Source organism: Stegodyphus dumicola, chromosome 6 (assembly GCF_044657685.1).
Source record: "Stegodyphus dumicola isolate Sdum_Otavi_A_Nest chromosome 6, ASM4465768v1".
In the NCBI taxonomy this organism is placed as follows: domain Eukaryota; kingdom Metazoa; phylum Arthropoda; class Arachnida; order Araneae; family Eresidae; genus Stegodyphus; species Stegodyphus dumicola.
In genome coordinates, this window is record NC_140773.1 from 206,908,644 (window position 1) to 206,924,003 (window position 15,360).

General features: G+C 29.7%; 1 protein-coding gene across 6 annotated transcripts in view; it reads left to right on the forward strand.

The window, feature by feature from the left end:
- The window catches only part of LOC118194910 (endoribonuclease Dicer-like), a 74,322-nt gene that overhangs the window by 37,209 nt on the left and 21,753 nt on the right, over positions 1–15,360 (forward strand). For 5 of the 6 annotated variants that reach the window (XM_085819401.1, XM_035366121.2, XM_035366122.2 and 2 more), the window contains exons 6-10: positions 84–228; positions 2,043–2,118; positions 5,555–5,691; positions 7,439–7,618; positions 12,729–12,939. In XM_085819401.1, the coding sequence (XP_085675527.1) occupies positions 84–228; positions 2,043–2,118; positions 5,555–5,691; positions 7,439–7,618; positions 12,729–12,939 (749 nt within the window). The remainder of the gene's footprint in view (positions 1–83; positions 229–2,042; positions 2,119–5,554; positions 5,692–7,438; positions 7,619–12,728; positions 12,940–15,360) is intronic. The other variant, XM_085819403.1, reaches the window with a different exon arrangement.

Below are 15,360 nucleotides of genomic sequence, written 5' to 3' on the forward strand. Positions count from 1 at the left end.
TGTGTTATTTCATGTCAATGCTGTAGTATGTTATTTCATACAAGTATTGCATTGTTTTATATTTTGTATTTACATATTTGCAGATATTGTGCAAATTTACCATCAGACATTGCTACCAAGTCAGAACCACATTGGGATATAAAAGTTGTGGATCCTGATTCTAATGAGATTCAATATGTGTGCATGTTACATCTGCAAATAAATTCATCTTTAAAACAAACCATTATTGTAAGTTATATTGTGTATAGGTGTATTTTGTCTTATGATTATTTAAGATGATTTGATTTACTTCAAATGTTTTACAGCGCATCTTAATAATAAATATGTAATGAATATGCAAGTTTATGAATTAAAGTTTTAATTTTATCTGAACTGGTGCTTGACTTTTTACTTGTGGGATTTATCTCTTCCTGGTGTTTTGAAGTGTCCTGTGGTTATATTTAAATGAAAAGTGTTTGTGGCTGTCTCTAGAGTTATACTGAAATGTGTTTTTAGGAAGGAGAGCTGATATAGTTTTATTTTAGAATGAGATAGCATTTATAGAATTAGAAAGTGAATCACATTTTTGTAATTCATTGAAAAATAATCTTTTGAATTTACCAAAACACCAGGGAGGATATTATCTTTTCAGTATTGACTTAAAGAGTATAAGATTTGAAATGATAAACTTTATTTTACTCTGTTGATGATTTATGTAATTTAGTCTAACTTAAAGTCTTAGTTTTACATTCCAGTCACTTAAAGAGTTCATATATTTTTATGAGAATTTAGTGGTTATTTTACTTTTTTTTTTTTTTTTTTTTTTTTTGTCTGGCACCAGAAAGACAAGTTAAGGAGTCAGTCAGATAGTTTTAAAATAAAATAATATTAACAAACTTTAAATGTAACACCAGCATGGACAGGACATTTAGCCAACAATACATTTAATCAATAGGACATTTATCTGACAACATGTTTAACTAATTGCGTGTTTAGCCAACACCATGTTTAGCTGACAGCATGTGCATGTTTACAAAAAACATGTGACAGCGTTTCAGTAAATTTGTCCATATTTATCTGACAAAAGACTGTTTTCAGAGTACACATTGAGAAGGTTAATGGACAAGTACTACAGTTTTAACTTTATTTAATGTTAAAGCAGACTATAAAAACTAAACAGAAAAGCAACCTTATTTTGGCCATCTACTAAATATGTTGTTTGTTAAATGTACTGGCAGCTAAATGTCTTGGCTAAATGTCCTTGTTGGCTAAGTGTCCTGTCAGCTAAATGTTTGCATCTGTGTCAGCTAAGTATCAAGCCAGTTGACCAAATCAAACCAGTTGTCTTAATTGCCTTAATGTTAGGGCATTGTTATTATAAATTGCAGTGGTTAGTTTCTCACATAATCTCTGATAAGCATTTACAGTTTATTGCTTTGTGGTAGACTGTATTTATAATATTAGGCAATATTTAGTTTTTTCTTCCGTATGTAATAATAGAAATATATAATTGAATAAAAATGAAAATTAGAAGCAGTAGAGAAAATATTTTCATTTTGAACTTCTCTTAGCTCATCCCACTGATTATAGAACTGTGGTAACTGTTATTTATATGTAGCAGTGCTATCGCCATAATTATATAACTTAAAAATAAATTCATATAATGTTTGATACAAAATAAAGGTACTTTTTTATTTCAATTTCATCGTATTTGTTTAATGAGAATTATGAAATAAAATATACATGGTCTAATATACATTGTCTAATGGCTTTTTTGGTCAAATTTTTCATTGGAAAATTGTACTTAGATTAAAAAAGTATTTCCTCCTTTCATCTTTCTTTTTCTTCCTTTCAAATAAAGTTTAATTTTTATTAAATATTACTAAAAATCATTAAATCAAAAAAGGCTGGTCATTATATTGTTGAATCTTGTCTTTTGTACCACAAGTAATTACAAAAATTTGCTAACAGATTAATTTGTATTGAATGATTTAATAATTTATAAATTTTATCATTTTTGTAGAGCTTCTAAATTAAAATGTTTGTTTTCTTTTTAACTTAAGGGTGAAAATATGAAACAAAAGAGGTTAGCAAAGATGTCTGCAGCTTTGAAAGCATGCAAGTTGTTGCATGAGATTGGTGAGTATATTTTATCATTCAAATACTGTGTGCCAAAAGTTATTTCTATAATTATTAATTCACTCTTTATAAATAGCTATGATTTTCCATTTTGCTGTGTGTGTCACATTTATGAAATTTTAAAACAACCAAACATAGCATTTATTTTCGTTATAAATTTAGATTGATTTTATGCATTTGAAACTGGCAGACATTTTAAATGCTGTATGGTTAACTTTACAATATGTACTTTAAATGAAGTTATGATGTATTGAATGAGAGATGTTGGAATGCATCTATTTTTTTCCTATGCTGTTAGCAAATTTTTTTAATGAAAGTTTCATTTGGCTGCATAGATTTTCAAGAAGCTATAAATTTGATTGGACTCCATATGAAAGCAGTACCTCATTAATAACAAATGAAAATAAAAAGGTCTTTCTTTATTTGTTTAAATGTCTTTAGTTAGTAATATATATAAAAAAATTTCATTAAGAATGTGCATGTTATTGCCAACATTGCCTATCATTACTGAAAATTTTTGGCTGTTACAACTAACAGTGTGTATGTAGAGAGTTATAAATCTTGGTTTTAAGATTCATAAATTATATAATATTGAGCTTTAAATCTATGATGTTAGTTCATTTGTTTTGCTTATCATCTTGCGTTCATATCTTTTTTTTTAGTTTTCCTTTTCTTCCTTTCTTAAAAAAAAAAAAAAAAAAAAAAAAAAACTTGAAGAAAACCTCTAAGATTTACATTGCTTTCAATTCATTGATTTTGCATCTTGAAAAATTTTGAATTTTGCATCCTGTAAAAATTTTGAAAAGGATTACATTTTCAAAAGATTGGTATTAAATTATTATTATTGAGGTGTGCATTATTTCCATTAAGTAGATAGAATATCCTAACAAAATGAAAAGTATTATTACTTACATTTGTTGCAATTCTCATGTACTAGCAATTCAGTGTCACATCTCCTGGGTATTAAATAAGTACTCAAGTCTGTATATGGCATTAACAGTGAAATAACATTAGAGCAAAAATACTTCCCTTCGTTTGGCTCTGCCTTTTTGAATAGCTCAGTTTAAATATAAGATTTTATATTTTGTATTTTTGATTTCTGGGAGACTAATTCCTAAACAATACATGTATCATAATTGCTTAGCTAAAAATTTATTTTGGGTATTAATCCACAATCTACACACTAAAATCAGATTTTAGTTTCTTTTTAATCTTATAATTTAAAATTTTTTTACCTTCCCTTCAGCAGTATTTTGAAATTGTAATCTTAAACTCTTTGAAGTATTAATATAAAAACTGTGATTAAATTATAAAAACTGTGATTTGTAGTTTTCAAATTGTAATTTTTTTTTAAATAAGCATTTCAAGAATCATAGACTTATATATCATACCTATAGATTTCAGCTTTCCATAGGAAATTCCATTTAAGAATTTCCAGAGCACTAAGAGCACATTCTTTTTACTAAAGGCTGCTCCTCAGATGTAGTCATTTGGCTAATGGATACATTGCATTGTATATAAAAAGTGTCATTTCCTAGCATTTTGATTATTTATCTTTTTCACACATTACTGTTTAATTCAAAATGATTGTACTTCTTAAACTGAAATTTTGTGTAAGTAGTAAAAATGTGCAGAATCAAACTCATGATTATTTTTAATTTTTAATTTTTTTTTTTTTTTTAATGTTAGAAATACCAATACAGTCAAAAGTCTTTAATACGGACTCGTCGGGACTTCAGCGATTCCAGATTATCTATTTTTCCGGATTATAGATCATCAGTTTAAATCTGGTAAGATGGCATGCAGAAATTATAAAATTAAAAATATGAAACCATAATTTATGAAATAAAGAACAATTATGATCTAAAGGGTATCAAAATTTACAAAAAAAAAAAAGCTTAATATTTATTTGTTTGCTTTATTAAACATTTCTTTCAATGCGTGCATGCATAAAGCATACATTACGCATAGTCGAAATTAGAAAATTGCAACCAGAAAACTATTTGATATGTATTCGTGATATTTATAATGAATTTGATTTAAATGATATCAAAGACAGGGTACATCGAGATGAAATACTACATTTAGTAATGAATTATAAGCCGAATAAAATAAAAGCATCTGCTTTGAAGATAAGGATAGTGCTGACAGATCAATTTCCAGTTCATGGTGCGCCGCGACGTTCCCCTTCCCCGCAGAGCAGCTTGAAATTGATAAACGGATTTCAAAATGGCTAGAGGAACAAAGGATATGCCTTTATCCATTTTTTGCAGCAATTCCACTTTTTGTTTGATGGACATCGAAACATGCTTTCGCTTTGTAGATCCTTTGGTAGCTCCAGCATCGAAAATTCTATTTGACATAATCGAAAGTTCAAGCTTACTTTTATAAAATTGCTCTAACAGTCTGCAAAAAATAATAAGCCGGATCCAATTCGAAGATTAAGGAACAATGCAATCTGCAACATTAAGTGAAATAAATAATTAAATAATTTTAGCTTAGCTTATACCATCCATTATACATTAAAAGCACATGCGTGCACGTTTATGCGCATGCCTAAACGCATATGCATATGCGTGAATGCATTAGGTGTTGACGCATGCGCAGAAAGTTTGTAGCTTTGAGGTCCGGATTAGAGATCATTCCGGATTATGGGCGTCCTGATTAATGACTTTTGACTGTATATAAATTAACAATATAATTCCATGATATGAAAAACAAAACAAAATATTGCTTTGCAATGCTTGTCTTATTAACTAACATGGGACATTTTTCATAATATGTAAGACAGAGATGAAATAGGATAAAAATTAGCAGTTTTTGTTCTTGGGACTTTCTTACGGCTTTAAAAATTATCAACATTGAATTGTATTTCAGTTTCAACCAATTTGAAGATACCATCTTTCAAAAAATTTATATACCTATGCAAAGGAGAGAATTATAGTTAAATTACTGCAGCAGTTTGAAAGGCAGGATTTATAACTGAAAATGAACTGTTAGGCTTTTCTATGAAGTTGATATGGGTTTGATTATGTATGTCTGAAATAAGTTATGGATCTTCTTATATTCTAGAAGCATGAAATATGTAACAAACTGTGATATTGTTGCAAAATCTTTTGAATACGCTTTGGAAAAAATTGCTTCTCATAGTAATAATTGAAAGTTTAAACTATATTTCTCTTATTAGATTATTTATTAGGTATATATAGATTTTTTTGAAATTATATTGCGGCCTATTATTCTTACTAAAATTACATAAGTGTTTTTCTAATCATTTTTTTTAAAAATTATATTGTGGCCTATTAATCATTTTTTTAAAATTATATTGTGGCCTATTATTCTTACTAAAATTACATAAGTGTTTTTTTAATCATTTTATAACAGGGAATGGTATTTTTTACATCTCATATTATATGTTTTATTTTGGTTTTATTAGGTGAATTAGATGAACATTTAATGCCTGTAAGTTGTTCAGTAGACAAAGCATTAGTTGAAGAATTAGGTCTCATTAAAAAAAATATTGATGAAATTCTACCTGAAAAAAACAGGAGGAGACAACCACATGACAAACACGTAAGCAACTCATATAACTTTTAAATAATATATTGATTTATGTAAAGAAATTCTACAAATTGATCTGTATGTGTACTATATTCAGTTAGAATGTATAATAATGGTTGTAGATAGATTCAGATGGTTCAAATGTTCATGCTTCTATGAAAGCATGTAAGCAAGATAATTAAAATGTTAATGAAAATTATTTACAATTTGACTTCATTTTTTGAAGAGTTATTTTAATTATTAAAAAAGTACTTAACCAAGCAAGCAGTCAATTTACACTACATTCACATGCAATAAATGCTCTAGTGTCTTTAATAAATTTATTTATAATATTAATTTTGCACTGAAGCTTGTCTTCAAAGTGCATAGAGCTTAATTTATGTCATTATATACATAATTATATTGTTATATGTAAACTGATGTGCCAAAACATTAGATACAACATTAAATTTCTCTTTTCTTTCCCTTCTTGGAAATGTTTATGTGACGTGACATTTAGAAGTGTTGTTTTATCACAGTTACTGAATAAAGATTTTACATGATTTATCACTATTGGCTACTGAAAATTACTGAAAATAGAAGGATTAGCTGGTGTCTGTCTGCAATATGGCAACTGCTCTTGAATTGCATGAACATGTGTAGGAAGAATATAACCTTGAATATGTGAGTTCTTAAAAAACATCAGGTGCACTTGAAAAGAATGGGCATCTACAGGTTTTGATGATAAGATGGTTTGCATTTCAGAATATAATTGCCCAAAGAAAGAGATGATTCAGCCAAATCATATTCTGTTTCAACACTCATAATTCTGAAGCCCTTTCTTTTAATGTCAAACAATCAACAAACAAATTGAAATTAATATGATTAATTGAATTATTAATTAATTGAATGTCAATTAATCAGCAAACATGGATATATTTCTTGTACCCCTAGCATCAGGTAATGATTCTCTCTCTCTCTCTCACACACACACGCGCCCCCCCCCACCGCACACGCACAGAGTTTTAACAGCTGTGGGGGGAGTCAGATATAAAAATATCTTAGAATTTTTTTATATTCCATTAATAATTTTAATTTTTTGAAAATTCTGTTTAGCTTATAAAAGATGTCAGTTTTTTTTCCAGATTTTGTTTACGAGCAAGATTATAGTACAGGATGATTCCATCCATAAGAAAATGTTATGAGATGATTTTGCCATGCTGTTGTTCATGTTTCATTTATGCCTGGTAATGAAATGAACTGCAAACATGGCATTTGCTGTAATTATTACTATTACCAGTGGTTGAAGTAATTTTCTCTGTCCAGTTACCCACTTTTGTCAAGAATAGGATTGAAGTTGTAGCTGCTTAATAAACTGTGTGTCAGATCTAATCATTGATTAACAATATGTGAAATTTCTAAGTCTTATTAACAGCAAAGCATTATGCAGATAATCCTTCACTCGTATACATTAGCAAGCTTATACATTTAAATAAATAATGTTTGTAATTAAAGAAATCACATTATAACTAAAATGCTATAAATAGAAGAGTAGCTGGAATGTTTTTAGACTTAGTATTATTTTTTAATAACCTTTTGGAAGATAAAGTGAAAATTTCTCAAATTGTCATTTCCCCCCTGCATTTAAGGGTTAACTAATTTTCTTTTTCTTTTGTGTAAAACTGGGAATTGTATTCTAGAATAAGTTTAAATTTATGTAGTTGTTTATATCTCTGTTAGTACCTTATAATTATTTCTTTTGTTTATTGATATTTTATAGGTGCCAATATTTCTGAAAAATGCAAGACCAGCGTCAGGGATTCCTTGCTATTTGCACGTTTTTGAGATGGATCTTATTGAGCCTTTGCCAAAGTGTCTAAACCCTCAAAACAGGCCACTGTTTAATCCAATGACTATATCGAAAAGTGTTGCTTTGTTAATATCCAAGATTTTGCCTCCTGTAAAAATTTTGAAAAAGTATTCTTTTTCTGATAAATTATTCAGTTCCTTTTCCAGTATCAGTATTTTAACGTTGGGAAAAAAAAAGTAGGGGAGTTACTACTGCTGTTTGTTTCTGTTGCAGTTGAGATGTTGTTAAAACTTAGCTAACAGACCTTAAGGCATTAGGTAATTTAGAAAATGCATGTAATTAATATCCTCCACTCTATGAATATTTGCTTTATGCCATTTTGGTTTTATAAAAGGTTTAATTTAGCACCATTTTTGATTAACGAAAGAAATTTGAAGAATATTTTCATGTTTACAAAGAAGGGGAAAAAAAGCAAGAATATTCTTCAATATTCATTTTATACAGTGATTGAAGAAAAGGTTTAATTAATTATAAAATAACATACAGGTTTAAGGTAGTTTTGCAAGATATTTTTAGTGTTCTGTAAGGAATTGCATGGCAAGAAAAAAATGTATGGGCCTTAGTAGTCAAATATGCCTTCGTACTTTCAAACCTTTTAGAAAGGTCAGAGCAAATGACAAATCAAGATTTTAAGTTTAGAAGCTCAAGCAGGCTGAAAGTTGATAAATGGATGATCCCCCTTCTGCATAGTGGGCCTTACCTGTCCCACTGCTGAACCTCCAGTGGCTCACTGAACTATTGTTGCTTACCATCCTTATGGTAACTTAAAATTACAGTGCACTTTTGTTATCAAATATTGTATATTTGTGGTGCTGCCCAGTTGGGATTGTGGTTTGTGACATTGATTGCCATATCGAACAGCATGTGTTCAAATCCCGAAAAAGGCGTGGTTATTTGTAAGTGTCTATGCAGAAAGGGGCACTCAAAATACACGGCAAACCAAAATCCTTTCCCGAGATTGGTAATAGGAGATTCTCGGAACACACCCCTGGGTGTTCTTCCTTGAAATTCCATCCAGGGTAGAAACTTCACAGTTAGCAAGGCTTGAAAGTACCTAAAATTCCTACTTGGATATAAGTGCTGCCCTTTATTCAACTTATAACTATATTTCTATAGTAAATCCCCCTCCTTTTCTCATTATCTACGCACAGCAGTACATTACAAAAGTATTTTGATTGATTGCTGATGGCTATTAATTATATTGCATGAAAACATCTTATTATTTAATGCACGAGAAATTAAAATTTAGTGCAATAGCTTCAGTTTATTATATTTGTTGATTTTACTGGTGACCACCGATTAATTGCGAAGTTTGGCAAATTTTATTGCCAAACTATATACCGAAATCAAGTAACAAGTGTGAAACAATTATAGTTTTTTCTAAAGTGGGAATTTGTATTTTTGGAAATTATGCAAATAATTCCTGTTTTTTTCTTTCCTTCTTTTTAATTGGAATTTCATTATGCAAATAATGCCTGTTTTTTTTTTTTTTTTTTTTTTTTTTCTTTCCCTTTTTTTATTGGAATTTCATTATTTAAAAGCTATTTTGGGGAGGAGCAGTGGAGTCTAAAGTGCATAAACTCGGTGAAATTTTTCCCTTCACACTTTGGTCACAGGTCAAACCGACCAAACCTCACTTTAACAGTTTAAGTAGCTTATTTTATTTTCTGTTTAAGAAATGAGTGGCATGAAATGTAATAACCAGTTATAAACAATTATATATGAAATGATGCTTATGCAATATAAATGTTATGAGAACTATATAACCATTTATGGCAAGACTAATTTAATTATTTTCAAGCAACACTTTTTCTACTTAGTGAAATTTGAATTCACACATGCTTTTATTTCTGTTCTATTAGTATTAAGTATTTAATCTAAATTTTTCTTATTTATTTTTTAGTTATCATTAGACATATTATTCTGTAGTAAAACTTCTTTTTCTTTCTGTGTAAACAATGAAATTTGATAAAAATGAAGTTGCTGGAAAAGCATTTTAGAAAGTTACCAATGATTGTTAATTTTATTGCATTAAAGCATCCATTTTTCAATATTTTATGCTTAAAATGAAATATTGGTAATATACAGGACATAATACACTTTGGTTTTGGTTACTGGAGCAAGTGCATAAAGTATTATTTGCACATAAGCTCTAGAGAGTGATTTGGCCTGTCAGATGAAAAATCTGATGTGTACCACACGACTTCCTTGTACGGAATATTAAATCATACACATTTTTTCTTGCATTTCATTTAAACTTATTGGATTGAATTAAATCTACTTCGCCGACAGTGCATAAACCACAATAGAATAAATGCATTCTTTAGAATTCACTCTAGTACAGTCAAAAGTCTTTAATCCGGACTCGTTGGGACTTCGGCGATTCCGGATTATCAATTTTTCCTGATTATAGATCATCAGTTTAAATCTGGTAAGATGGCATGCAGAAATTATAAAATTAAAAATATGAAACTGTAATTTATGAAACAAAGAACAATTATGATATAAAGGGTATCAAAATTTACAAAAAAAAAAAAAAAAAGCTTAATATTTATTTGTTTACTTTATTAAACATTTCTGTCAACGTGCGCATGCGTAAAGCATACATTACGCATATTCGAAATTAGAAAATTGCAACCAGAAAACTGATGTGTATTCGTGATATTTATAATGAATTTGATTTAAGTGATATTTATAATGAATTTGATTTAAATGATATCAAAGACAGAGTACATCGAGATGAAATACTACATTTAGTAATGAACTATAAGCTGAATAGAATACAAACATCTGCCCTGAAGATAAGGATAGTGCTGACAGATCAACTTCCAGTTCATTGCGCGCCGTGACGTTCCCCTCCCTCGCAGAGCAGCGTGAAATTGATAAACAGATTTTGGAATGGTTAGAGAAACAAAGGATATGCCTTTATCCATTTTTTGCAGCAATTCCACTTTTTGTTCGATGGACATTGAAATATGCTTTTGCTTTGTAGATCCTTTGACAGTATCTAGCATCGGAAATTCTATTTGAAATAATCGAAAGTTCAAACTTACTTTTATAAAATTGCTCAACAGTCTGCAAAAAATAATAAGCCAGATCCAATGCGAAGATTAAGGAACAACGCAATCTGCAACATTAACTGAAATAGATAATTAGATAATTTTAGCTTAGCTTATACCATCCGTTATACATTAAAAGCGCATGCATAAACGCATATGCGCATGCGTGAACACATTATGCGTTGACGCATGCTCAGAAAGTTTGTAACTTTGAGGTCCGGATTATAGATCATTCCGGATTATGGGCGTCCGGATTAACGACTTTTGACTGTATTTGTTTACCATAGCGACACTCTGGTGCTAGATTCACTTAACAGTATTATATTTCGTTCATATTATAACTCATAATGCACAAAATTTATATCATTTAAAGAATAGAATTATCTAATCGTTGCCACATGTTCTATTCAAATACTATAATAAAGCTAGAATGATGTATAAAGGAAATTAAGTGAATAAAATAAAAAAGAAACAGTTTTTCACAGACGATTGAGTATTTCTCATTCAATTAATTCAGTTCTCACTTCGCGAGAAGGCAAAAATACATAAAAACTCAAAATATCTATATTAAAAATGACGAAGTAAATCTTCAACACTTATTTCCTCGAAAACATTCCAGAAAGGATTAAGCATGATTTAATTGGCAATAATAAATGAAGGCGTTATCTTTGTTGTTGCGAAGCTAAGTTTCTCTAGATTGGCAACAAATCCACTAGTCTGCTGTTTCAAATGTAAACAATCAATGGTTGCCATTAAAAAAAGGCTTAGTGGCACTTAAACAACTTTAAAATTTTTGATAATTCTAAAAATATTGCATGCAGATTTACTAAAGGCATAAAAACCTTAACCGGAAGATAAAAGCAACGTAATTCAATCATTTTTAAAGCAAAAAATTGTACAATTTACAAACATATAAGAGTAAAGAAACTGAGATCACTGAGACAGGTAACAGAGTGGATATATATATAAATATATTTATATACGTTTGGTGCGGCCGATTGCAACCAAAATACAACGTGCACATCTACATGTTATAGCAGTCCTATATACAAAATTTCGACGTTCTGAGGCTATTCGTTTTTGAGTTATGCAAGATACTTACGTACGTTCATACAGACGCCATGAAAATTTCTCTTCAGAATTAATTTTATAATTTTTTTGGAGGAAACGAGTCTTTTATTCTGTCCTTACATACAGATATCACACAAAAACATCGTTAAACTGCATTCGATAGCGGTCAAAATGGATATTTTCGTTGAAATATGCTGCCTGAAACTTTTTGCGATTACAATACTTCCTTTTTACTTCATACAAGGAAGTAAAAATGAAAGGACTTTCGGCTCACCACATATTTAGAGTGCCACCATGCCGTGCCGACACTAGACATTTATAAACATCCATCCCTTCTCCGGATTTTGAACTAGGGCCCTTCGGCTTAGCAGTCAGCTACTCTAACCACTATACCTGTGGCGGCTGAAATGATTGTATTCGATTTTAGTGAATTTTAATAATTAACATTAAATTATTATTTGCAAAATTACACTTTCAACAAAACTTATTTACTTTTCTAATACTGCTATACCACTATACTAATTTACTTTATACCAGTTGTCAAATTTTCATAAACATTGATAAATTAACAATTCTACAGCATTTTTCAGAATTTTCATGTATGAAAGTACAATTTCCTGATGGTTGTTTTGATGCACAATTGGAAAACCAGCATAAAAAATAAGTTTTCTTTTTTTACTTCATACAGAATCCTTTTCAGATGTAAAAAAATTCCTGTCATGAACAAGGTAATATGATAAAAAGATGGTGAAATGGAAGTTGATATATTGTAAAAAATTTTAATATTATTTACAACTGCATAATATTTAAAAGTTACTTTTTAATTTCATACTTGAAGCATTACTGAATGTAATTCTTTATTATTAATACATGTAATATAACTCTTTATTATTTATAATTCTTTATTATTAATACAAACAATTGGATTTTAAAGATAAAAATAAATTAGAAAAAAATTAATAATGCAATTTAAATCGTAATATGTAGTCGTAATTTGTGTATTTATTAGGTAGAAATTATTTTTACCGTATTTCAAATTTAACTTAAAAATTATTTCATTTTATTTGCAGGTTAACCCATTTCCCATTTTTACAAAGTCTGGAAAGATCTTGGTTAAAGTAAATGCGCTCAAAAATACAGTTATCTTAAGTGCTGAAGACCTGAAAAAAGTAGAAGAATTTCATAAATTTGTTTTCTCTGATACTTTATGGCTAAATAAAAATAAGAATTTTTCTCCTGCCTGCTCTGAGTTTTCAGCCTACATTGTTCCTGTTAATAAAGGTATGTTTTCTGGACTGTGTCTTATTTTTGTCTATATTTATTTGTCGGAAAAGTAATTATTTTAAGTCATAAATAATAAAATATATATTTAATTATGTTTATAGCATTGTAATATGCATAATTGTGTAGCTGTTATTAATAAATTGTCCAATTGTAGTGCTATAAAATGGATTGTAAAAAAACTTTTGTCCTTTTAAACACCTAAGTAAAAAAAACTTAAAGAATGTTATTTGAAACACCTCGTAGTGTTTGTGTGTATTTTGTAATTAAATTGTTTAAAAGTTTTGTGTAACTATTTGATTAAATAAATGTTCTGGAATTCATTGTTATATATTTCATAAAAGCTTAGATAAGAATTATCGTATGTAAAAAATATGAATACAGAATTTATTACTTTTGTTTAAAAAAGTTTTCATTGAATAAATTTTAGATTTATTGCATATTAGCAACAAATTAATCTTCAGTTTCAAGATTTAATAATCATTAAACAAGAGAATTAGAAAGCAGTTCAAAATAATGGTAGTGTTAAAGATGATCTGTTGATGGATCATAACTCAAGGGATTTTATTTTTTTTGACATGAAAGTATTTGACTAACAGTTATGAGGCCTACTGATAGGAAATGGGAATATATATCACTTTTGTAGATGTCACTTTTTGTGAGGTTGACAAATAGTTGTGAAACCTTCTGATAGGAAATGGGAACGTATATTATTTAAATAGACTTTTATGTAGTAATTTTTAAAATTCTTTTATTACCTTACTTATTAATAGTCAAGCCTAGTTCCTATGTGTAGTGCTATTCCTATGCATTCTATATAGTCCAATTGATGTTTTAACTGTCATTCAGAATACTGTTTGGAAATATTAACATAGTTGTGAAATATTCCATTCTTTTCATATTTAACAAGATTATATTTGTTCCTTTCTAAATTATTTTGTTGTAGCCTTTTACTAAAACAAATTCTGTAGTCTACATGTTCTGAGGGCCACATAAATATAGCTTTGAAAATACTGAATATTGGCAACTCAATTAAAAGTATGCATTCATAACACACGATTCATTTTTGTCTGAATTATCAAAAGCATATTGGAAGGCCAAAAACTCTTAAGTGTTAAATAGTGGTTAAGAATTCCAATGCTATTTAAAATTATCATGCCAAAAATATTGCTGGTACTAACAAAATTTGGCATTTTTCCTCTATGCACCTGCCATGCTTTTCGATGCTTATGAAAGAGAAGCCAAACACACACCGAAATGTTCATATCCAAGGATAGCATGCTACCTGGGGATCAAAGCATTTATGGATTCACACACACATACACACAAATGCCTGGCTGGTGCATAATGTAAAAATACTAAAAATTCTGTTATATCGCGCTCTCATTTTTATTATATACATAATTTGTTTGCTAAAATTTTTAATATATATTAATACGTACTTTTATCCTAGTGACAATTAAAATGTAATGATATCTTCAAACATGTTGTTTAATCAGATGAATTGTATTTCTAAGCTCTCACTGGTAGTAAAAATTTCTAAATGGTTTTGTGAAATACACTGATGAGCAAAACATTATGACCATCCCCACATTTTCGATGGACTCATCTAGATCATGTGGAAAGCATGTAACTAAGTGTAAATGGTATTTAACTGCTGTTGGAGAAGGTAAGGAATCAATCTTGCACTTACTTTTGTGAATGATGGGAAATGCTGCTGATCTAATTGAGTTTGATAGAGAGCAGTTTGTAATGGCCCAAAGACTCGGAACGAGTATCTCTGAAATTGCAGGACTGGTAGGCTGTTCATGATCTGCCATTGTTAGTATTTATACAAAGAGGATAAATGATGGTAAAACTAGCAATAGACAGCAAGCTGTTTGTACCTTTGTTAACCAAGCCTCGTTGTCAACTATGCCTACAGTGAGCCCGGGAACATCGAGACTGGACCATGGATAGGCGGAAGACAGTTGCCCGGTCAGATGAACCACGATTTCTCATTCATCACATTGTTCGTCATGTCAGAGTACACCATCTTGCGCGTGAACAGTTGCTCCACCTGTGTATAGCAGGTCATACACAGGTTGGTGTTGGTGATGTTCTCATGGGTGGTTCTGGGTCCTTTATTTGTGGTAAAACAGACCATGAAAGCTGCGAACTATCTGAACATAATTGTGGTGCACCCTTACATAGTGTTTGTCTCCCCAATTGGAAATTGAATTTCCCAACAGGACAACACCTTATGTCACATGCCTCGAATTGTGTTGGTGTGGTTCTTGGAGCATAAGGGATGAATTTCATGTAATGTCCTGGCCACCTTACTCGCTGGATCTTAACCCAATAGAACACATTTGGGATGCCATGGAACAACAGCTCAGAGCTCAATCACAACTATTTCGGAATATCTTGATTTTGCATGAT